Source organism: Brachyistius frenatus, unplaced genomic scaffold (genome assembly GCF_029030835.1).
Source record: "Brachyistius frenatus isolate BFR_SWC_R1_liver_20210118 unplaced genomic scaffold, ASM2903083v1 Contig_51, whole genome shotgun sequence".
In the NCBI taxonomy this organism is placed as follows: Eukaryota; Metazoa; Chordata; class Actinopteri; family Embiotocidae; genus Brachyistius; species Brachyistius frenatus.
This window is the reverse complement of record NW_027210650.1, coordinates 1298755-1316786: the sequence shown is the minus strand read 5'-3', so window position 1 is coordinate 1316786 and position 18032 is coordinate 1298755. Positions and strand designations below refer to the sequence as shown.

The 18032-nt window shown below is 43.5% G+C and overlaps 1 protein-coding gene across 1 annotated transcript in view; it reads left to right on the top strand.

Moving 5' to 3' along the window:
* Positions 1-2384: 2384 nt before the first annotated feature.
* Positions 2385-18032, top strand: part of etv4 (ETS variant transcription factor 4) — a 30990-nt gene continuing 15342 nt past the window's right edge. The window contains 4 exon segments of the mRNA XM_069704596.1: positions 2385-2514; positions 3202-3292; positions 3487-3534; positions 9231-9284. Of these exon segments, the coding sequence (XP_069560697.1) occupies positions 2458-2514; positions 3202-3292; positions 3487-3534; positions 9231-9284 (250 nt within the window). The 5' untranslated portion in view covers positions 2385-2457.

Below are 18032 nucleotides of genomic sequence, written 5' to 3'. Positions count from 1 at the left end.
GTGAAGAGAGTGAGTTTGATTACGTCAAAAATCAACCTATTAATCAATAAATAGATGAATAAACTCAAATTAAAAAAATTGTTTATTCATCTATCTCTAAAAAAAAGGGCAAATAACATAATGATTACTAAAAAAAATTAAAAAAAATCAACCTATTAATCAATAAATAGATGAATAAACTAAAAAAAATTGTTTATAAACTAAAAAAAATTGTTTATAAACTAAAAAAAATTGTTTATTCATCTATTTATTGATTAATAGGTTGATTTTTTTTTTAATTTTTTTTTTTAGTAATCATTCTGTTTTTGCCCTTTTTTTTTTTAACCCACTATTTCCACTGACTTTAGACTTTTTGTTGGTTGATGATTAAAGTGTCTGCCCAGCTGTCTAATATTAATACCACTGTACTCTGGACTGGTGGAGGTTGGGGGTCGCTGAGATGTGGTTTCTGCTTCACTGTTCACTTTCACAAGACGAGATTTCAAGTCTGTAACTTTTAACAACGTGTCTCTGAAGACCCTAAGAGATCACACAGAGGTTGTAAAAATATACACACAAAAGAAGAAGAAGAAGAAGAAGAAGAAACATCCTCGTGACCCCTCTTTGATTCATCTCCAGGCCCTTTGAGGATACCAAAACCCAAGCTTGAGCCCCAGCGTCTCAGCCTATGTGGTAAAATAGATGTTTATAGAGTGACCTCAATTTGTACAATTCGATAAAACAACTAGTAAACAACCATGATGTTTACTTTAATTTCCTTGAGCCTGTCCTGCTCCGCTGTGAAACCGGCTGCACCGGGCAGAGCCGATGTAATATTTATGGCCCGTTGTGTACATCTAAATGTGCATCTAGATATCATTAAGCAGGAAGTAACATGTGCAGTGTCCTCTGTTATGGAGACTGAGTATCAACAGAATGAGAAAGGAGGAGGAGGAGGAGGAGGAGGAGGGTGCACATGCAAGCTTGTAAAATGCTTATTGTTATATCTCTAAATCTCACTCACCACCGAGAAGAAACACACAAATCCCGTCTGAACTTTTGTTTCCTGCCAACTCTTCTTTAGTTTTGGCAAAATGGGTTTCAAGGAGCAGCGAGTTTCATCATTCTGTTGGTGTTGTGGACTAAAGCGTCTTGAAGAGCTTTAAGTCCTGTGGTTTTTCACGTGGCGTGGAGCCTGAAACCACAAGAATGCAAGTGTGCATATTCCTGGACAGATTTACGTCAGTTTTAATGCTCGTTTTGACGTACACGACTCCTGCAGGGCTCACTGCCACTTTTTTTTTTTTACATTTTTTTCTTCCTCCCTGGCTGCGAAGCGCTGTGGGTCATAAGTAGAAAGGGGGGGGGGGTAGAAGACATGAAGTGAAGTAAACAAAACTGTGAGGTTCTTTTGAGTTTCTTTGGAAGAAGAGAAAAACATGTCAGGACTTTTCGTGCCAGGGCAGGTTTTTATGAATGGAGGTTTTTTCCCTCTCGCTCTGTTTTTTTGTGAATGAAAAACAACTGGAAAATCCAGTATAAAAAGCCCGCAGTCTGCCGGGAGCGGATTGGCTGCTTGTGGCGCAAGCCCCGCCTACGGTTGCTAGGAGCCCGAGTACCGGGTCTCCGATTGGCTCGCGGAGGGAACCGAGACTTCATTCATAAGTCAGTGTATTCATGCGGACAAAGGCAAGAAATTCGAGCCCTTGAAAGAGGAAATGCGCCAATCACGAGCCTCTTCTGGTTCGAGCTAGAAAAGCAAGTCTCCATATTATTCCCCAAATCATGTCTGTAGCAGAAATGACAGCACAGCTGGCGTTCAAAAGTCACCACACTTTAATACGATCAAACTTAGCCCCAACTACACGTGTCAATCATTTTAGGGAGTTTGGTTTTGTTGCTGTGACTCGACAAAAAAAAAAAAAAAAAAAAAATCGGAACATCTGTTTCCCCCACTCACAGCTTTCATGAAGAAAGTGGTGAACTAAGCAGACGTGGCAAACAGCCCGAAGAAAGAGAAATACAACTCACAGGCTCTTTATGAACCGTCTGTCGTGTTTATTTTTTTTTTTTTTTTTTTTTTTTTAAATCACAAAACGCGACTTGTGACGCAAAAAAAAAAAAAAAAAAAAAAAAAGAGAGCAGCAAAACCGCATCATTCTCCAAAATAAAAGCGGAGAAGTGGGTTGTTTGCGCAGGAAAACTACTTTTACCTGAAACTTTGGAGGTAAAGTGACGAGCTGTCTGTCACACACGCACACACGCATTAAAAAAAAAAAAAGAGAGAGATTTGTAAAGCGGGCCGCAGCCCGCTGGGTAATCACTCGCCATCACTTCCCCTCGGCATTTTTTGTGAATGGAGCTCATTATGCATGCAGCCTCCACGCAGCTCCATTCACAAGCAGCGCTCCCTCCTCTCCCTGTAAGGCTGCGTGGATCGCACTCCACTCAGCCTAAATGACCACAAACGGTTAACGGATGGATTATAAGATGGATGGATATTTGGACCAGCAAGTGCCTTACACTTTAGCAAATGTACGTATGGATGAACTTTGCAGTTACTACTTTTTTTTTGTTTGTTCTCAATGCCTTAAACAGTGACTCGAGCTACCGGGCTTTTTTATTTCTCTCTCTCTCTCTCTCACACACACACTCTCTCTCTCTCTCTCTCCGCGTCGCGTCTGCACGAGTTTTGCCTGAAAGCAGCTGTGTGTGTGTGTGTGTGTGTGTGTGCGCGGTAGAAAAAAAAAAAAATGTTTGTCACCCCGCTTAAAACTACCAGAAGAAAAAAAAACGTCCGCAAAGTAAAGCGTAGCATGTAACGCATTTTGATAGATGTTTTGGCGGCGGGTTTCTTCTGAGCTACTTCGGTGGAGGAGCGTGTCAATGTGTGCCAAATGGGCACTTTGCTCGGACGCAAACAGCGCGTTTGTTTTTTCCTCAAGATTGCCTCCACAACTGAGAAATGTGATGTTTTTTTTCTTTGGGGCTTGCACTTCACCCAATGCAGTAGGCTTAAAATCATACTCCATTAAATATTATTGTTGTTTTTGTTACTACTGCTTGTTTTTGTTGGTGAAATGTGCATCACTTCATGTTTTTTGTTTTTGTTTCCTGCTCTTAGTAAAAGACTCCTCAACTATTCTGACACTGATGTGCTGGAAATGCCCTGTTGGACTCTGTCTAACACTTCTCCTCTGTTAACATCTATGGGTTTTGCAGAAGTCGCAAGGAAATGGGCCCCTTAATAGACTGTTGATGGCAGCGAAAAGGAAATACATGGACACAGAATTACCCCCTCAGGAATCCGAAGGTAAAGTAGTTCACAGTTTTGGCCTATCGTGTCTTTACATGACGTATGTTTACATCATGGTCTATCAATACCCGGGGCAATGCCTGTCAGTATCTTAGCCGTTGCATTTTGGGATATTATTGGGATTAGACTAATATCAGTGAGAAGTGGTCGAACTGGTGCTGACTTTTTCTCGTTCTATGTGTTTTGCTCAGACCTCTTCCAGGATTTAATCCAGCTCCAAGAGACGTGGCTCACAGAAGGTGAGACTTGCCTGAAGGCTGCTTTTCCTCTCTGTGCTTTTCTGTGCTGATTACAACAAGTTGATGCTGTGTCTGTCTAGACAAGAGTAGTGAACACAGGAAAAAAAATACCTGAATTAATCTGTCTTCCAAAAGTCAGAATAGTGTCACAAATGCTGATAATGTCTCATTAATTCACTTTTTTATTGGAGCACTTTCATAAAACTTTTGTAAAAAGAAGATTGAAAAAGATGAGCTCTTTAGTTTTGCTGCCTTGTTGTGGAGCCCACATTTTGTTCATGCAACACACATGCTCAAAACTATAAAACACCCCATCTTAAAAAAAAAAAGAAAAAAAAAAGTGGCCAGAGTGAACACAGACGGGACGTTATTAGCTTTGAGCATATCCTATTTTGGCCATGTTGGCATGTAGCGTGCGTGCCAGCCAGCCAGCGAGCAGCCAGTGCAAACAAACAGGCTATTTGGCTTGTGTCACTCAAAAACCACATAGCGATGAAATGAGGCCCAGTCAGAGGCAATTGTCAGCTAGTAGACTTAATAAGTGCACTGATGACGTGAGCCCTAATAGAGTAATTATACTGTATGTCAAGGGGGTGGGGGGGGCACAAGCAGTGAGTCATTGAGTGTTTTTTGATGGTAACCTGGAGCCCAGTGGTGGCAGGACAGTGGCTCTGTGTGCTCTGAAGCTGCCAGTAAAAATGGGAACTGCACCACGAGGTGTGAATTTTGTTATGTCAGTTGCTTTGATGTGCTTTGATGTGAAAGTTTAAAGGGAATTAGCACTTATTTTTGTACATTTACATTCTTATGTGACACATCAACACGATAGGTCCCGTTTAAAGTCCTTCTCTGACCCTCGTTTTCTTATTGTTGCTTGAATGGTTGAGTTTAAATGTGCAGAGTTTGACACTGGAAGGATTTTTTTTTTTAAACTGTTTCTTGGTGCTCACCTTAAATCTGAGTTTAAAGTACATGAACAGTGATTTTTTTTTTTTACCATTTTAAGGCTTCGGCGCAGCACCCACCACCCATTTTGGGCGCCAACTAAGCCAATTGAATGTAAAACCATTGTGAAGAGCATCAAAACTAACCGAATGACTTCGTAGCACGTTTTGTCTGTTTTTGTGTTGTCGGCTCTGGCTTTTCAACATTTTTGGAAGATTTCACCCACATCTGGTGAGAAGATCGGTTTAAAAACTAGAAGAAATAGCATATTTTTAATTGGAAAAACCTAAAGTTTTGGGGAGATGACAACCCCCAAACCACGTACACAAAATATGTGGGCCTAAGTCTTCCACAAACTTTGTGATGACACAATTAGTTTGGAAAGCGACAGTGTGCAACTTACACAAGTAAAAAAAAGTTGGAGCCTGTTGTGCATATATACTGTAAAAGTTGAAGACATGTTGTGTCCTATTGTTAAACTTTTGAAATGGCAAATAATTACACGTTCATAGTTTTTAAATGGTTAAAAAACAGTTTTTAACCAGGTTATTGAGCATTGAACTTTTTTTTTTCCTTTTTTTAATTTTTTATCAGACACAGCTTCTTGAGTGCTGATTTTATGTCTTTAAACATGTCTGGAGGGAATCTGAAATTTATGGCAGGAGTGTGTTTTCTTCATAAATGCTGTTCTCCTTCAGCTCGGTGTATCGTTGCTGTTTAGTGAAAGGCAAAGTGGAATTTAATGCTTCCAAGTATGAGAAGTTGCTTATGTCACCTCAAAACGGTGAATCAGGGAAGTGAAACAATTGCAGCCGGAGACACTTTGTAGACAGTTGCATGAAGAGAAGACAGACATTTAAGCCCGCTCTCTGCCCAGCTACTCTTTATGGCAAACAATGCCGCTTCCATGTTAGCTTTCGCACCTTCTCTCATGCAGCGTCAAAAACCAGCAAGTTCACTTCACACCTGCGTCTCCCGCGGACAAAGACGAAAGCCAGAACCAATAAAAACCCCAAAACAATGGGTGTCGCTTCAAAGTTGGAGTCTTATTTGTTTTCACAGATTTAGCCAGTAAAGACCACACTTAAAGGTTTAGTTCACTGAAAATTAGCTTTTCATCTCACCACTAGTTGTAGAGGGTTTTTTTGTTTTTTTTTTTTTCCCAGTTTGTTGTCACCCATGTTAAGATATCCTTGCCACCACCTCACTACAATGGCGGTGAGTTAAGATTAGTTTGTGTTGCTTAGAGCTTTGGGAAAAAAAACACATTTTAAAATAATCTAAAACGTGTTGTTCCTGGTTAGTTTGAATAGAAGTATTATTGGAAATACTTTCTACCAAACGAATAGATCCCTGATGTCAGCAAGCAAAACGTACTCATTAAGCTCACCAAAAATCTACATGGTGCACGAGACAAGATCAGTGATATTAAGATGAAATACTAATCTCTCGTTGAATATTATTTAATTTAATTTAAATGCTTTTTGTACTTCAAAATGAAGATATTCATCTTTCAATGCAAAAGCATGAATCTGGTTCTGTTGAATGAGGTCATTTAAACAGCCCTGTTTCAAATCAGCTCATAACAACACACTTTAGTAAAAATGATGGTTTATTAAAAAAAAAAAATAATAATATAATACTTAGAAATGATTGAAAAAAGTTTGATCTAAAAGCAAAAAGTCAATAAAAAAAATACCAAACAATTATAATCAGATCAACTCAATGTCATTCAGACTTATTGTGTCATGTAGCCTTTGGACTAGAAAGAGATTATGTTCTTAAATAATATAATTTATATTTTTCAAACTTTAAATTAACGTAAACTACATTCCATTCACCTCTCTTACCAGGAGGTAAATGAAGATGTAGTTATTTTCTATAGTTGGATAAACCAGCCTTTTAAAGGAGACTTTATATGATGTCCTTTTATAAACCGTGTGGTCGCTCATTGTTGAGTCACACAGACGGAACAAGGTAAAAATAAAGAAAAAAATAAGCAGGACAGAAAGATGGAAGTGTAACTTTATCAAAGCGTTATTTAACCTTAAGTACTGGCTTGTTTTCAGCTTCCCCGGCTAAGACCTCTCCTTTCCTGTTGCATTAATTAAAGACCTGATCATGACTGATTGCAGTTGTGAGGGATTCACCGAGGTTGTAAAAGCCGGTTAGCTGGAGGGAGTTTTTTTCTTCTTCTTCTTCTTCTTCTTCTTCTTCTTCTTGCAAAAGGAGAGCGGAAACAAGAGCGAGACAGAAAGGGTGAAGCAGTGAATGGCAAGAGTTCAGGAGCTTGTCACATCTTGTCTCATTTTGGCCTTTAGGTTTATATGACTGCGGCTGCTTAGCTCCGCCCAGGATCTCCCACTGGGAGAAAAAAAAAAGTCATTCAAGGTGCCTGGAAGCATCGGGGAGAACATACGTCTCCGCTCGTATAAACACACTTTCCTTCTTGTGCTGACTTGCATTGCAAAGCCCCTGACGAAGGTGTTCCTGGAAACAAATCAGATGCACAGGAAAGCATGCGTACACGCACACGCCAGGGTCGCGATAATGTCTGATGCTCATCGTTGGTGTTTCTTCTCTCCTTGTGTCTTTATGAGGTCGAGCATGTTCTGTTTTGGACAACCAGTGGACATGATTGATCGTTGGATCTACAGAACTAAATAGTCGCCCCTGCTCTGTCTCATGGAGCCAGCTTTACCCCCCCTCCTTTCCCCCCTCCCTCCCCCTCATCCCTCCCTCCCTCCCCCTCCCCGAGGGCAAAAGACAGAAAAGTTAAAAGGGGGTAATATTATTATGGTATAGTAAACCACAGGATGCGGCGTTATATAAGAAATCGATGTCATTTATCAGAACATGCTCCGAAACGGAGTCATCCGGTTTCCTCTGCACAGGAAGGAGGAGTGTGACGACAAGAAAGTGGATTTGAATTTCTTATTTCCTCTTTTTGTCCTCTGTCTCTGCTGCTCTGTCTCTCTCTCGCTCTCTCTGTGTGTCTGGAAACAGTCGATGAGGTGAGAGAGATGAGGCCGCGGAGGTCAGATTTTGGTTTCTTGGGTGAGGTTACAATCAAAGGTGGTGTTGCCGAGTCATGGTGCGCTCTGCAAATGTTTTTTTTTTTTTTTAATACAGGGATTCATTTACAAGGCAGCTCTTTATCCCTCCTGTAAGCGTGCTGCTCAAGTACCTGCGGTGTGTTTTTGGGTTCATGATATTTAACGATAGCCATCAAGTTTTCCTCACCGGTCCGGTTTAACAGTGACGCAAGTGTGAGTGAAAACACTTTTAAAGAAAAAAAAAAATACAAAAAACGTAGAAAGTCGTGCAGCTGGAGCGTTGCCAGAATAAAAAGGTTGCTAGCTCTCGGATCGGGGGTTAGGTCATTAATTCACGAGTGGGCAAACACAGTGCCAGTGGCTGAATTTGACCTCCTCACCCTCTGGCAGGGTGTTGGCAGTTAAATGATTTTGGCTTTTGCTCTAATGTGTTTGTGCGACTCTAAAGTCCAAAGCTTCAAAAGGACAATTGTGAATGGGTTTGGATTCCTAAAAAAAAAAAAGAAAAAGAAGAGAGACAGAGTGGTACAATGGCGTCTGTCTAGCCCGGCTGCACCTGGGCTCAGCCTCACCGGCTTCTGCTTATTCAGTTAAATGAGTTTCATCATGAGGGGCCGATGTAACTGTACACCGCTGCAAGTAATTACAGATCAGATGGAGATATCACACATACTAGACCCTCGCATTGACTTAGACACTTACATCTACGTGTCGCTGAGACGTAACTGAATATGACGTCGGTTGGAAGACGGTGATATCGAGTCTTAATGTTGCTTTAAAAACAAACAAACATTCATTCACAGCACAACAAATACATCTGCCTTCTCTCTTGCTTTTAGTCCCGTTTCCTTGTTTTCCATCCGCTGTGGCTCTAAGCGATTCCTCGTCCACTCGCAGCAGATGAAGTCCAGACTGCTGCTTTTAAGAGAGTCTCCAGACACTTTGGGGACGAAGACAAAAGTGGAATCCAGACAGATGGTTTGTCACCAGTGGCTGACAGATTCTCGTTCAGCAAGAACAGCCCGTTTCGTCTCTTCTCCGGGAAATACGCAGAAAAGCTGCAGGTCACACGACTGATGAGTTATTGTAGAAAATAAGAAGTTTAGTCATCCTGTCATACAGATTAAAGCAACAGTCGGCCACATGAGAGGATCTGCCCTGTTTGATTTGACTGACGGACAAAAGAAGTGGCATTTTGAAGTGGAAAAAAACATTTTAAAGTGAACAAACTAGTGGAATTAAATTAAAATGACCTTCAATAAACTTTTAAAGGCTGAAAAAACTTCGCCTTTATGTGGTTGTTTTCTGCTACGTGGTGAATTTTAAAATACAAATATTTTCCCTTCCACAAAGGTTTTGCTGTTATCTTTGTGTTTATGCTCGACGTACGTGCTGAGAAATGTTAAATTCATGAAAGCAGGTCGGCAGGTTACCGTCTATTCGGCGGCTCCGTGTTCTCGTGAATTGATCTCTGGGTGAGGAAAGTGCTGGCACGCTGCAAAAAATAAATAAATCACAAAGTGAAGGTCAACTGAACGAACCCTGCCTGGCTCTGACTCCGATTTCAAGGAAGACCGAACGAAGGGTGAAAGAAGAGACGGCGAAAGGTCTAAGTTTTGTTATAATAATAATAATACAAATCTGATTGCGTCTCTTTTTTTTTTTTTTTTTTTTTTTTTTGTCTTCTAATTTCAGCTCAGGTTCCCGACAGTGATGAGCAGTTTGTTCCTGATTTCCACTCCGAGAACTGTGAGTACTTTCATTTTCGGTCTTCCTGAATGTACGCGTGTAGATGTGCCCGGTGTGTGTTTGAGTCCCAAAAACATCCGATTTTTCTGACCAGATTGGATCTTTCCACTGTTTATTTAATCAGTTATTGATCCGTGCACGGACAGACTCGGTCCAGATGTCCCGTTCGCGTGATTCCAGTTAAAGCGTGAGTGTCATGAGGACGAGCGAGGACGAGAGCAGCGGTCAGGTCAGCCGCCGGAGGCTCAGACGGGGATACTGTAACTCGCTGATGTTACAGTAATCTCTTTGGCAGGCAAAGCTATGCAGAAACCGAAGGCCTAATGACCCCGGTCATCACGACGTGAATTTGGATGCCAGCATTGTGCGCCGCCGTTGCATTTGCATGCCTTTGAAAAGCTGAATAGGTGCAACGCAGGAAACCAGTAGAAAATGATTCAAGGGCTGCAGGTACAAAGATTTTTTTTTTTTCCTTTGTGCACGTCGGAAGGTGGAAAATAGAAAAGCAAATTCCTGGGCTGCACAACTGAGCGGCTATTTGAATAAGTTTCCCTTTTCTTGTTGTGTTGTCTTAACAATGGCGATTCAGGATCTAGGTGGGAGGACGTGTCGCTCGACAAACACTTTTTTTTTTTTTCTGTCCCATTCAAAACACTGCAGGCTTCTCCTTCTGTTGCAGTGACACTGAAATGGTTACCAAGCTAAAGACTTCAAGAATAGTCCCCCATCCCCAAAGTATAACTGGCAGCTTTCAGTCGCAGCTCAAAGGCACTTCCTCCGATTGAAAACCGTTGCTTCTTTTTGTCGGGCAGACATCGTGTGAGTTAACCAGTCACGACTGCTCAGCGCCCACCGGTGACCCCCACCCCCCACTCACCCCCCCCCCCCGGTGACACATCGGCCCCTGCGCGACATTGTCGCTGTCCGTCGGCCAACAATGCGGCGGAGGAAGTGCAGATGAACCCCGGGGCATGCAGAGGTCATGTCTACTTAACCCCCTTCGGCCTGTCAGCCAATCAGCTGTCAGGCCTCCGCTAACGGTTGACCTGGGTATGATTTGCAGGGTCAGGGGGGCTCGGGTTTGACGGGCAGCTCACTTATACGCGGCAGAGACTGTCCCGCGTTGACAGACGGTGTCCCCGCTGATCGCAGTCAATGGCCGCAGAGTGCAGTCGGAGCAGCTCTATTCAGCTTTGACTGATGGAAAATTGAAGCTGACAAGCGACTATAAATATATTCATCTTTTGTGTTTGTTCTCTGTCTTGTATGTGTCTATTAAAAGCCGCAACAACAACAACAAAGAAGGCGTATATCTTTTCCCATACTGAATGGCATTCTCAGTGTCTGGCATTAAAAAAACAAAACAGGTGAGTCACCTGTTTTGGAAACTCCAAAACATACAAAAAAAGAAAAGAGCAAATAGCAAAACCTTAATCCCAGGTGACCGGACTATAATTGAGGCTTTCATTGAAAGCGGCGCCCTGTTAAAATTAAACAATGTTGTTTACCGAGTCAAGTTGTTACCTGCTCGGGTGTGGTGTTGCCAGGGAGAGAGAGAGAGAGAGAGAGGGGGCTAGAGGGGGAGAGGAGGGAGCCAGCGAAAGAAAAGGGGCGAGAAAACAGTGCGAGATGTTGGGAATGCTTAGATTAGAGGGGGCGGAGGCTTGGAGGGGGGGGGGGGGGGAGATTGTGCAATACCTGCACATCTGGTAAATCTATCTCATCTGGCCCGTTCTCCCTCAGCTCGCAACTAACAAGCGTGCTCTGTCTGCAGGCTGCCACCGAGGGAAGGTTACGCAAACATGTAGCTTTTATGTACTTGCTGACCCGTGTGTGTGTGTGTGTGTGTGTGTGTGTGTGTGTGTGTGTGTGTGTGTGTGTGTGTGTGTTTAAATGGTATAATTGAGTTATCGGTGATAATCATATTTTTCCCATTGACCTAATGTGATTGGCTCTTAGGGAGATTTATGTGATTTTTTTTTAATTTTTTTTTTTTTTAATCTCATCAAGAGAAGAGAAGGATTCATGTTTGTTTTGCTTTAGAGGAGGAGGGGGGGGGGGTTACCCTCGCCTGACGCTCCGCTTCCTTTTGTCTGTTTACCGCCTGTGGGGAAGAAACACATGGAGGTGTCAGTCAAATTTATAGCGCACGTACTTAATTAAAAAAAAAAAAAATTGTTTGGACACGTTGATACTTTTCGTTTTTTGAGAGCCCATTTTTTTTTTTTTTTTTTAAATGGAGCGCCGAGAGCTTGTTCTTCTTTGTCCAAGTATGTTGTTTACACTCGGAGCAGCTCGAGAGATGTGACCCATTCATAAATTTTCTTCCCCGTGTGCGTAAAAGGAAGTGTGCCTCTCCCTCCCCCCCCCCCTCTCTCGCTTTCTCTCTCCTTCTCCCTCTCAGTCCTCTGCTGCTCTCTCCTTCAGTCTTCATTCATAAAAAAGCCCTACAGTACTAACCCCCCCTCCCCCCAGCCCCCCCACCTCAACCCCATCGCCCTCCCTCCCTGCTCTCCAAGTGGACACTCCAAACCCCTCCCTCCCTTCCTGTGTCTGTACAAACTAAGTCAAATTTAAAAATCTGGACCCCTCTGCCTCCCTCTTTGCCTCCCCTTTCCCTTTTCTCTCTGTCTCTCCTCTGAGCACACACACACACACACACACACACACACACACACACACACACACACACACACACACACACACACACACACACACACACACACACACACACACACATTGAGCGTTCCAAGATGTGAACTAATCCAGTGATTTTAGACTTGTGTGGGACGATTGTTTAGTTTTGTGCCTTGCAGTAATTATATAGGAAGTTGTGGCCGTTACAGTTGCTTCTCAGAGAGCGAGTTTACGGCGAGTGGAGAAAAGTCAAGTGAGAGCAGAGGAAGAAGAAGAAGAAGGAAGATATGAAACTGAATTGAACTCCTTCAAATCAATGTTGCATGCAACGACTATTAAAACAATTAACGATTTAAACGACATCTCGTATTTTATGGCTTTTGTTTGTTTTGTTCTTTTATGTTTTTCAAGAATTTTTTGCAAAATCTTCTTTTGTTTTAATATATCTGACTGCGTGATTAACTTCTTGATTGTCTGGTTTACAAAATGTCCAAAAAGTGTACAAAGTCCAACATGGCATTATCAGATTGCCTGAAAAACAGTCCAGAAAACCCAGTTATACAAGTTATAATTTCCTATCTGACAAAAAAAAAAAAAAAAAAAACCTGCAAATTCTCACAAATTAAAAACTGGATTTTGATTTATTTGACATATTTCCCTGAAAACTGACTGGCTCAAAACAGAAAGAAGAAGAAGAAAAATAAAAAAAAAGTGGTTCTAGTAACCCAGCTCCAACCAAATCCTCCCAGCAGTGTGTCTCTCTGGCTCTGTGTGTTCTGCTTTGTCATGAATTCACAGCCTTCCTCTTGTTTGCGCTGTTTTTCTGGATCAGAACTGGCCCAATCAGGCCCTGTTTTGGAGCGTGGGGCGATGGGGGGGGGGAGCGACCCTCCCCCCCACCTCCCCACCAACTCCCTCTCTTCCCCAAAAGAGAAACATGCAGCTCTGTGTTCTCCGCTTTCCAAAATACAGCTGCTATGCAACAAAGTGTGCAAAAAAAAAAAAAAAAGCAATAGCAGCCAGGTGCCTGCCAGACGTCTGCAGATCCTCTCGCTCCTCCGAGGAGGCGAGGCCTCTTCAACGGCCGCGTTTGTTGCGGCATTTCTGTTTTTGTTTATGAGTGAAATGGCTGATTTCTCTTACGTGAACAGATGATTTCCTTTGACAGCCCTCTCATCCACTTATACATACATATACACACACACGCACATAAACACACACATAAACACACTCGACCTGTTGCGCACACGCTCTTTTTTTTTTTTTTGTACACACAAACTTCAGCCCCACAGTTTTATGAATGGGCTGGTTGTGAGAGACTGGCTGAGGCAGCACTTTGAGTTAAGGGGAGTAAACCTTCATTCATGACATTGACATGAGTTATTCCACCACTAGCAACACCTCGGAGACGCGCAGGCCTATTTTACTGTCAGTCTTTCATTAAAATGTGCAGGATTTTTTTTTTTTTTTTCCACGATTTTGTTAATCCCACGCAACTCCTCTTGTATAGTGAAGAAAGGTGTTTTTGACTTGGTGCAGTTGTAAACACATCTTTGGTTGCCCCAAATATGAACTTTTAAAATAGATGCAGCAACTTTCTCTTTTACGACGTTATCTATCTAGTCGACCTTTAAGTCAATCAAATTCTCTGAAAATGCGTTGGTGGTGGTCAGGCGTGCAGCGTAACAGGCGTTTAACGGCTTCCAGAGGGGAAGTAAAAGCTGAACTTCTCCGTGTTGATTCAGAGCAGCTCTGTCAAAGCCGGGGTGGGATGGGGATGGGGATGGGGATGGGGGGTGAGCCGGGCAGCGCAGCCCGAGTGTCGGCAGCGGCGCTTTGTGAATGGACAGCAGTGTGTGTTTTATTACAGGAGAGGTGTGTGTGTGTGTGTGTGTGTGTGTGCGTGTGTGCGTGTGTGCGTGTGTGTGTGTGTGTGTGTGTGTGTGTGTGTGTGTGTGTGTGCGTGTGTGCACACGTGCATCGCTGTGATGCTCACGTCGCTGCGTTTTTCTCGGACGGCAATGCTTTCTGCAGCTGGAATGTTTTCTCTTTTAAAATTCGAGCGCAGCCATAAGACGGGAACAGATGCTGCACAAAGAGAAAAAAGGGCGAGGCCGTAAAAATAACAGTAGCTGAACTTGGAGTGATCTCCAATAGATACATGGGACTGTGTCAGCAGGACACACGCAGCAAGTCTTTTGTCCAGTTTTGACCTTTTTAGGATAATCGCAGTTTATTCCAGCTTTTGGTCTTGGTCAATTCCTCTTTTTTTGGGGGGAGGGGGGACCTTTTGCATCATTGTAAGAACAAAATCATATCCAGAAAGTTAATTTGCGAGATCCGAGAAGCCAGCGAGGGGTCATAAGAAACACATTTTCAAATCTCCAGAAGATCCAAACTTCTTTGGAAAATTATTTCCCAAACTGTAAACACCTACTATTCCAATTTTGACTTTCGTTGGATGTCGAGCTGATATATTATAATTATATCTTCGTCACTTAGATAATAGCCTACGTCTGAGGAAAATGTTGATCTTCATAACGGCCTCATCTTTTCCCTACGTGCCTTTTATTACGTTACCCCCGTGTTAGCTTGCTAAATTGTTAGCCTATTTGGCTCCTAGACGCTGTCCATGTTGCCGTTACCTAGCAACAGTTTTTTTGTTGTTGTTTTTTTTTTTTTTTTTTTTACAATTTAACCGCTTGAACAACAAGTTTGCTGCCAGAAACCAGTTTGATTCAAGAATTGAATTGTGTTGTGTTGCTTTTCCTCTCAAAGAAGAAGAAATGAAGGTATCGTTTCTTGGCCACCAGGACAGTTGAACACACACACACACACACACACACACACACACACACACACACACACACACACACACACACACACACACACACACACACACACACACACACACACACATTAAACACACTCTGCACGTGAGTGTAAGAGGTGGCTGCAGGGGTGAGCGTGCAGCAACCTGCTGACACAGACCAGGAGGTGTGCAGAGCGAGCTGAGAGCCAGCGCGTACGGCGATATCGATCCTCGCTCATGCAGGAGAGCAGCAGGAGGAGATGGAGAGGCTCGATAGATGACTTGATAAAGATAAAGCGCAGATAAATCAGCTCGGAGGCAGGGAGAGGGGTAAGAGCGGGTCAAACGCGCCGAGTAGCCCTTACGGTCGAGATCCCAATCGAGGAACTGGAGGAGGGAGGGGTGGGGTGGGGGGAGAAGGGGAGGGAGGAGGGGGTGCGAGAAGCCCAGGGAGAACTGTGGATGTGGCTCGTTCGCTGATAATTTCAGGTGTCCCGGACGTTTTTCTGTGCGTTATCTCTTCCCGATAAGAAAGATTTCACCTCGAAAACGCCGGCTAAAAAAAAAAACCACGTAGAGACACCGATGAAGAAGTCCACGTTACACACACACACACACACACACACACACACACACACCCATCCATCTCCCCTCACGTCCACGGTACCCCCCGGATGGGCGGCTCATTATATCATTTCAGTAACCGTGTGGAGGGGGATCGATCGCTACGTTAAGAGGGGACAGCTATATTGGGGGCCGAGGAATAGAGAGTGAGGAGTCAATATTGTGCCAGATTAATTACATCCACCCCTCGCCTGTGACGGGACGTCCCCCTCGCTGCACATGTCCCGAGACAGGGATGTATTGTATCGGATCCACTAAAGACGCTACTGGGCGGCCAGATTTATGACTGGTCAATGGCCATTTATAAAAGGCCAACGCTGCACAATTGAAAGTGAAGTGGACAGTAGGGAAAACATGTTGGGACGTTTCCAATTAGATTGAGATCCCTTGATGCTTCAGAGAAAGTATAAAATATGAAGTTTATCATTGTATGAATTTCTATTTTCCATCCATGTTCTCCACTTTGGGTATTTTTTTTTTTTTATGCAAGTCATTCATCGAGATTGATTTTTGGAAATTTATTTGGACAAATACCGTGATCTATTTCCAGTTTATTAAAAGGGAAGTGAAACTAGGATGTCTGCAAAATTCACTGCCTTTCCCATGATTGGAGTCGTTGAGATGCACTTCCTCTTTGGCAACACGACACGACGCACCGAAGTCGTTTTAACGGCCGACAAAAAAAAGAAAGAAAAAAAAAGAAAAGAGATTTGTGAGAAGGGGGCTGTGGAGCTGTCCGGGCCAATCATCTGTCTCGCTGATACCATTGTACTTTCCATCAATCTCGTTAGGCTTGTTTGGCAGGTATCTGACAACCGTTCTTTAAATATTCAAGGAGCCCTGAACCATTATCAGATGAGAGAGGACGACCTGTAAATCAGATAGAGCCGACACTAATGGATCCAACACTCCTGGGCTCCCCGAGCAGACAGATACTGAAGCCACTCTCGGGCCCGCTGGCGAGAGAGAGAGAGAGAGAGAGAGAGGACGAGTTTGAGCTGCTTCTCTCTCTCTCTGCATCTCTGTCTCTTCCTGATTGTGCAGTGACCTGAGAAGCATGCACACATGTCCAGCACATGTTTCCATGCACCAGTGGAATGACTGGATAGCCTCTCTGCAGTCGCAGCGGTCTGGATCGTATTGTATCGCCTCGCTTCCCTTCCCTCCCTCGCTCTCCGGTTCGCTCTGTGGCTCTGAATTTTTTTCCACTGAGCAACGAGGCCAAAAAAACGCTCTAAATACACGTTTGGTTTAAAACGGAGACATCACCAGATTGTCGCAGATTCTTTTGGCATTTGTTTTAACTTGTGAACCGTCCGTTGAAGCTGTGGACATTTATAAGCTGCACTGGGTGAAGACGAGGAGCTGTAGATTGTCTCCGGTGATTGAAGTGCCCACATTTTAATTGCATTTGTTAGATCTGTCTTTGTCCTCTTGACACTACATTTCCCTAATAAGGCCAAGCTTCAGCTCCCAGGAGCTACAGGTGCATGAATCCCACCGTACTCGCCTCATGCTGTGAAAGAATTCAAACCATAGACGATGTAATCTAAGAGATCTGCTCGGGTTTAATGCAGTTTTAGTTGAGGTTCAGCTTCTGAGTGATTGAATTTAACTTGCATGATGTGGCAACCTACATCTGAGTCTTTGTAGATTTACTTATTATATCAATCACATAGCTACTCCAGTATTAAAACGGACGCAAACTCAGAAACTAACACAAAAAGTTGGTCTGAGAAAGTAAGCCGTACGACCGTGTGCAGAACTTTTAAAAGTCACGTTGAACGCAGAATGCATGTACTGACAGTCAAGTTATTTTCAATTACACCGTTGCTCTTCCCTATGCTGCCTCCACCACAATGGAGCGATGTATCAGCTGAGCAAATACGGCCATTTAAATCAAATTGAGTGAGTTAAGAGCTTTTTCAACCTTTTAAAAACTATTGTCGGCCCAACTGGCCTCGTACGTCGGCAGCAGCGGAGGAACCAGGTGTGGCGCCTGCAGGTCCGGGTTTCTGTCGGCGTGCGTCCACGCGCCGTTCGCTCGCCGCTACATATCATGCGAGATGAGAACCAGATCTCCTGAATGTGCGACTCGAGTCCTATTTGTTAGATCGGACCCATTAAGTGCGTATTTACGTTAACGCTCGCGTGTTCTTCGCTCTGGCGAGATCCAGTCACCCTGTTTGACACTCGGGCCGATGTCCAGTGAGTTATTGTGAGCGAGGCGGTCGTGTGCTGCAGACTTCCAGAGGCTTAAGACTTGGCCAAGCCGCATATAAACATTCAACGTGTAAGACTCTCCAGATGCACTCCTGTCCTCGGATTGGATTTCCCTCCACCAGGGCCTTTAATGGTAGGAAATAATCTGTCCGAAATAAGATGGAGGAGTTCATAGCCGGGTCTCATCGACTGCACGAAGCGACTTGTTCAAAATATTTTTACAGATATAGTTCTTCCTATTTAGGGGCTATTTTGTGTGCAATCTGTTTCTCTATCAGTTCTTCTTGTGTTTTGTTTTTTTTACCTCCCGTAGGAATCCAATAACGTTTCCCAACACATTCACACCACCTCCGTATAGCTCGGCTGACGGGCCCATTGTGTGGAAAAGTGTGTGTGTGTGTGTGTGTGGGGGGGGGGGGGGGGTGCCATCCATGCGATTTGTTTGCGGTGGG